At 51.5% G+C, this 6134-nt stretch overlaps 1 protein-coding gene across 1 annotated transcript in view; it reads left to right on the top strand.

Moving 5' to 3' along the window:
• Window positions 1–3449: 3449 nt before the first annotated feature.
• The window catches only part of Tnfsf14 (TNF superfamily member 14), a 3803-nt gene continuing 1118 nt past the window's right edge, over window positions 3450–6134 (top strand). The window contains exons 1-3 of the mRNA XM_005371123.2: window positions 3450–3662; window positions 4692–4728; window positions 4959–5003. Coding sequence (XP_005371180.1) covers window positions 3450–3662; window positions 4692–4728; window positions 4959–5003 — 295 coding nt within the window. The remainder of the gene's footprint in view (window positions 3663–4691; window positions 4729–4958; window positions 5004–6134) is intronic.

The raw sequence follows: 6134 nt of genomic DNA, 5'->3' as shown, positions 1-6134 counted from the left end.
GGCTTCACTCTGCCGCTGCTGCTGTTCTGGTGGTCAGTCCATGGTACTGACATCTCCAGAACGCTGGGTCCTTCACTGACACTGAGTCTGTGCCTCACCTCTGGCCTCTCACAGCGCCAGGCCTCAGCTGCTCTCCCAGACCCCCTCATGCTTTCAAAACCAGCACCATTGGGTGACTCTTACACCTCCCAAGTTGGGTTGCCAGCATGAGGTTCAACCCTGGGCACCTATGAGTACAGCTTCTATGTGCACCCGGGGGGGAGGGATGGAGGATGCCTTCCACATACACTTCCTAGATTTCCCCTCAGTTATGCTGGTCTCTTCTTAATCCCGGCTGATTCTGCAGCCCCAGCTGAGCTGAACCAAGGAAACTTACTTCAAATATCAAGCACTCACCATAGTCTTCTTGTTGTTTTGTCTTGTTGAAATAAGATCTCTCTATAGCCCTTGCCTTCTGGTCACTCAGAAGACCAGTCTAGCCTTGAACTCTGCCTCCCAAGTGCTGGGACTAAAGGTGTGTATCCCACACCTAGGAAGCCCTGGTTGTTTGAGGGGCTCTCAAATGTCCCTCTGTAACTTCACAAGACAGGCCCCCATCATCTACCCTGTCCCGAGCTGTCTGGCCACCCCAACCAGGCTCCCACAAAACAGCCCACCGGGCTCTGCATACTCAGAGTTCAGTTGCCACTACGGTCATCCCCAAAACATGGTCATGTCTGTCACCTTAGAATTGCTATTGTGTGATAAAACACCATGACCCAAAGCAACTTGGTTTAGAAGCTGTGGAAGATGCTGCCTACTGGCTTGCTTCCATGCCTTGCTTAGTCTGCTTTCCTAGAAAACCCTGGACCACCAGCACAGGGGTAACATGGTCTGCAGTGAGCTGCACCCTCCCACAGGCCAGTCTGCTGGGGACTGTAGAAGGAGCTGCGGGTTGCATTTCTGCCGCCCTGCTCCCGGCCGCCTGGCTAGCTTATACCCCAAAATAACAACACTCAAACTGTATTCATTTAAACACTGCCTGGCCCATTTCTATTAATGTGTGTAGCACCACGAGGTGCACTTACCGGGAAGATTCTAGCCTACGTCCATCCTGGGTAGGAGCTTCATCACATGTGCCCCGGAGAGGAGCGGCATGGCGTCTGAGCTCACTTCCCTTCTTCCCAGCATTCTGTTCTGTTTACTCCACCCACCTATGTTCTAACCTATCAGGCCAAGCAGTTTCTTTATTGATTAACCAATGAAATCAACAGATTGATATATGACACTCCCACATCAGGGGACATTTTCTCCATTGAGGTTCCCTCTTCTGAAGTGACCCCAGCTTGTGTCAAACTGTCCAGCACAGACAGTAAGAGACTAGCAAATTCTTCCAGGCAGATCCAGTATGGTGGGACACTCCAGACTGCTGAGTCATTTGCATGGTCCCAGGAATGAAGCTGAGTGAGACAACAACAAGAAAAGACAAACGCAGCCGTGTGGGGCACCCGGGGCCAGACGGTCTGGGCCTCCGGCACCCCCATAGCTCAGCACCTGTATCATACAGGGTTGAACAGAGAGGCGGAGTTATTGCCGATGGCTGAAGGAAGCAGCTTAGGACAGACAGATGAGTGAGGAGACAGGGCTTACGCACACACAGGGATCTGGAAAGCAGGTATTTAACCTCCATAGGAGCAGTCTCTGTGGGGGAGCCATCTTCAGACGGACAACACCCAGGGGGAGAATGGAGGATGCTTTCCACACACCCTGTCAACATCACTCACGGAGCAGAAGAGAAGGCTTCTCTGTTTCCATCAGGTTTGGAAACTCTGTAGTACTCGGCATGGCCATGCCCGTGTCAACAGCACTCATCCCTCAGTACCTCAGGTACTTGGGCTTCCTGGAGGGGGCCGATCCTGAGGCAGGTGAAAGGGTGGGAACCCCACTTGGGAAAGCAGTGTGGCAGAGCACTGGGGTTCTGTGATCACAGGACTGCCATCCCTTTGTGAGGTCAAGCACTACAGCATGGGAGCCATTGATGTTGGGAAGGGGAGCTGGTACCTCCTGAGCACCCCTGAGCCCTTGGAATCTGGGTGTGTGTGATGGGGCTTAGGTCCAGGCTGAAGACTCAGGGACAAAGTCACGGGATCTGGAAATCTACCCCCAGCCCCATCCCTGAGAGGGACACACACGGGCACACTCATGACGCTGAGGTACATATACGCGCGTACTGATGGAAGATTGTCAGACACCAGCCTCGACAAAAACACCTCTTGCCAGGGCAGGGGTGTGGGGATTCAGAAATATCAGTAAAGAATGCAAAGACATGTGAAATAATAAAAAAGAAAAACATAGAATAGTATCAGGAGGGAGTTCCAGTGAATACTGAAATTGTTGCTTTTAACTTCCAATTGCTTAAAATACCCTGACCCCAAGAGGTAGGAGTAAGATCAAAAAAAAAAAAAACCTGCATTAACATGATACCAGGAAATGAACAGACCGGTTGAAGGTCTCAGGATACTTCCACAGTTAAGCATTCTGTTGCTGGACAAAACAAGTCACGCTCACACCCTAGACCAAAGCATTCTGTAGGCAAACCACTCCTGGGTGGAATACAAAGTTATCTCCTTAAAGGAACTGGACCCTTAGTAGGATCCTTAGACTTCTGTTTGAAGAAGCATGTCTGCTTCTCTATTCCTGAAATACGAGGTCTGGCTATTAGCCACTCCGGTTATTGTCTGCCAGTCACCTTGAGAGAGCAGAGCTCTCAGCTTTGCATCTAGGTGGGACCTTCATTTGAGGTAGAAACACAATAACCTTGAAGGAATAGCTCAAGGTGGAAATAGGCTCACGTTTTTAGGCCTACAGAGATGATGCACACTGTAGCCTGTGTATCTACATATGGGCCTGCAGACACATCAGGAAATGCATGTGTTCATTGACTTGCACGCATACAGGCATAGATCAGAACATCTACACCCGCATGCACACATGCACAAATCTGCGCCTTGCATGCTCACAGCCATGCATCTGCACATGCATTTGCACCCACATGCATGGGCTGAAGCATAGACACAAAGGTGTGTGCTTGCATGTGTGTCTACATATGCACGTGTTGGAAGCTTGCATGGAACCCACAGAAGCGCGTCTGAGGGGAACAGAGCTACCACACTGGGCGAGCGGGGGCTGTCCCGTCCATCTCCACCTGAGTCACACTTTCTGGAAAGTGTGAGCTATGGCGTGAGTGAGAGTGAGCTGGGGGCCGGGCCTTCTGGGGGCACAGGAAGAAGAGGAGGGTGCGTGGGGAAAGCGGAGGCACCAAACCTCAGCTTTAAAGTGAGCCGCAGGGCGGCAGGAGCCTTTTGCAGCTTGCAAAGCCCCAGCGTTGGGCAATAGTGGTTTCCTCCGGAGGGGAGGAACTCAGACTCGCCTGCCCCATCCCTGGGCTTCTGGGCCTCAGCTGCTCTGGCATGGAGAGTGTGGTACAGCCTTCAGTGTTTGTGGTGGATGGACAAACGGACATCCCGTTCAGGCGTCTAGGACAGAACCACAGGAGACAGCGCTGCGGCATTGCCCAAGTCAACCTGGCCCTGATACTGATGCTGGGCGCCGGGCTGGCTACTCAGGGCTGGTTCCTACTGAAACTGCATCAGCAACTTGGGGACACAGTGACTCACTTACCGGTACGTGGGGCTCGGGGGTCCAGGGTAGCCTCTCCAGCGTCTAGCTCTTTACTGCTGTGTATGCGTGCCAGGCAGAGATTAGACCCTAGGGCTTCTGACCCTGTCTTTTCATCTGTATATGGGGATATGAGTGTGTGAGGCCCGGCAACTTCCCTGGGACTTATGTACATGACTGTTTTTACTAGCTGGACCCTTGTGCCCATCCCTGGCTTCATGGCCATCCTGGTTCACTCTCTGTCCCTTTCAAATAAGCCACGGGTGTATCTGTCTGTGTGCCACACCTGGTCACTTGTGTAAACAATACACTTCTGCAATCTTCGCCTTTGTTTTCTTGTTAACTTTTTTTATTACCTTTACTTATTAGTGTGTGGATATAAGCAGGCATGCACTTGCTAGAGCATGTATGTGGGACACCTTTTTGGAGTCAGCTCTGTGTCCCCCTTTATGTGGGTTCTGGGGCTTGAACTCGGATAGCCAGGCTCGGCCGTAAGCACTTTTCCCCCCTGAGCCCTCTACTGGCCCTCAAATGATTTTTTTTTTAAGACATGTGAATATTCCAAAAACCTTAAAAACAGTTCTGAAACATTTCTAGTCTCGAGCATTTCAGACACTGAGCTTTCCTCAGATCTTGACTGAATTCCATGGCACACTCCTATCATTCTGGTTCTTGGGCTGGAGAGGCAGAAGGCCCAAGGATTTCAAGGTCATCAGAGGCTAGTTAGGAAGTCTAAGGCCAGCCTGGGCTACATGAGAGTCAATCTCAGAAAACACCCTGATAGTGTGTGTGTGTGTGTACGTGTGTACGTGTGTGTGTACGTGTGTGTGCGTGTGTGTATGTGTGTGTACATGTGTGTGCGCGTGTGTATGTGTGTTTCTCTGTGTGTGGGTGTGCGCACACATGTTGGGACTGTTGTGTGCACATGTGGCCCCATGTATGTGTCCGTGGGTGGTGTCTACGGCCATAGCCAGACAGTCTCATCGCCATGTGCCTGTGGTCTGTCCTCACCAAGAGCCCTGTTTGCATTTCAGGACGGAGACACAGGCTCCTGGGAGAAGCTGACAGAAGGTGAGTTGGGCCCCAGCTCCTAAGAAGGAGATGGAATGGTTCCCACTCTGACCCTCCCACACCCTAGGATCACCCAATGTGATTTTGAGGAGCCCCACAAGTATCCCTCCCCCAGAAGCAGAAGTCTGGGTCACTTCTGGAAGGGGCAGAACCTGACACTGACAGGTGGCCCCAACAAACCCCCACCCCTGCTTCTTTCTGTGTCTCTAACCTCAGACTCTCTTCCCCAGAGCGGCGGCGGTCTCAACAGGCCCACCCAGCAGCACACCTCACAGGTAAGGGGACCCTGGGTCTTTACATGGGCTGGAGCTTGGGGTGTCCTGGGAGAGCCAGGTCTTGAGAAGTTCAAGCAGCCATTTAGGTATTCATTCAGTGTGTTTTGAATTTTTGTTTACATTTACTTCTTTTGGTTTCTTATTGTTCATACACATGTACATCCCACATCGTGGAGGCCAGAGGACAGCTCTCAGGACGATTGTTTCTTTCCACCTTGTGGCCTCAGGGATTGAACTCAAGTTGTCAGTCTTGGCTCCAAGAACCTTCACCCTCAGAGCCATCTTGCCAGCCCTCGTTCGTACAATGCTTATTGGCACAGCCCCTGAGGACTAAATAAAGTCCCCCCCTTGCCCTGCTAGTCATATGGACACCTCCCAAGGTCCTCAGAGGCCTCAGAGGATGCTGGGACACAGGCCTATCACACCCTGTATTTTGTTAGTAGACAGGGTCTGTCTACGTAGCCTGGGCTGTCCTGGAACTAGCTCTGTAGACCAGGCTGGCCTCAGACTCACAGAGGTCCTCCTGCCTCTGCTTCCCAGGTGCTCGGAGTAAAGGTGTGTGCCACCACCACCACCCGGCTGCCACCAGGCCCAGTCATGTGTACCGTATTTTTTCTTGTGCTTCCATACCACAGTCAGTTTGATTTCTAGTCTAACACAGTATGAAGTGAATCAGAACAGGGGTAAAATATACTATAATCAAAAACTATTTGCAACATAAAAGGTGGAGTTGGAGGTAGGGGATGGCTCCGTGCATAAAGCGCTGGCCACACAGGCATGAGTCTAAATCCCAGCATCCCAGTCAAAAGTCAGGCACACACCTCTGTGACCCCGGCGGAGGCAGAGACAGAAAGTCCCTGGGATGCGTTGGCCAGCAGCCTCAACAAACAGGGGACTTCCAGATTCAGTGAGAGATAAGGTGGCTGGAAGCTGAAATTGAGAAAGTTGCCTGGTGTTAACCTCTGGCCACACACACACAGACACACACACAGACACACACACAGACACACACACAGACACAGACACACACACAGACACACACACACAGACACACACACACAGACACACACAGAGACACACAGACACACACACAGAGACACATACACACAGACACACACACAGACACACACA

The sequence above is a fragment of the Microtus ochrogaster genome, unplaced genomic scaffold (genome assembly GCF_000317375.1).
Source record: "Microtus ochrogaster isolate Prairie Vole_2 unplaced genomic scaffold, MicOch1.0 UNK98, whole genome shotgun sequence".
NCBI classification, from domain to species: Eukaryota; Metazoa; Chordata; class Mammalia; order Rodentia; family Cricetidae; genus Microtus; species Microtus ochrogaster.
Note: the sequence above shows the minus strand (reverse complement) of the source record. Positions and strands in the feature narration are given on the sequence as shown.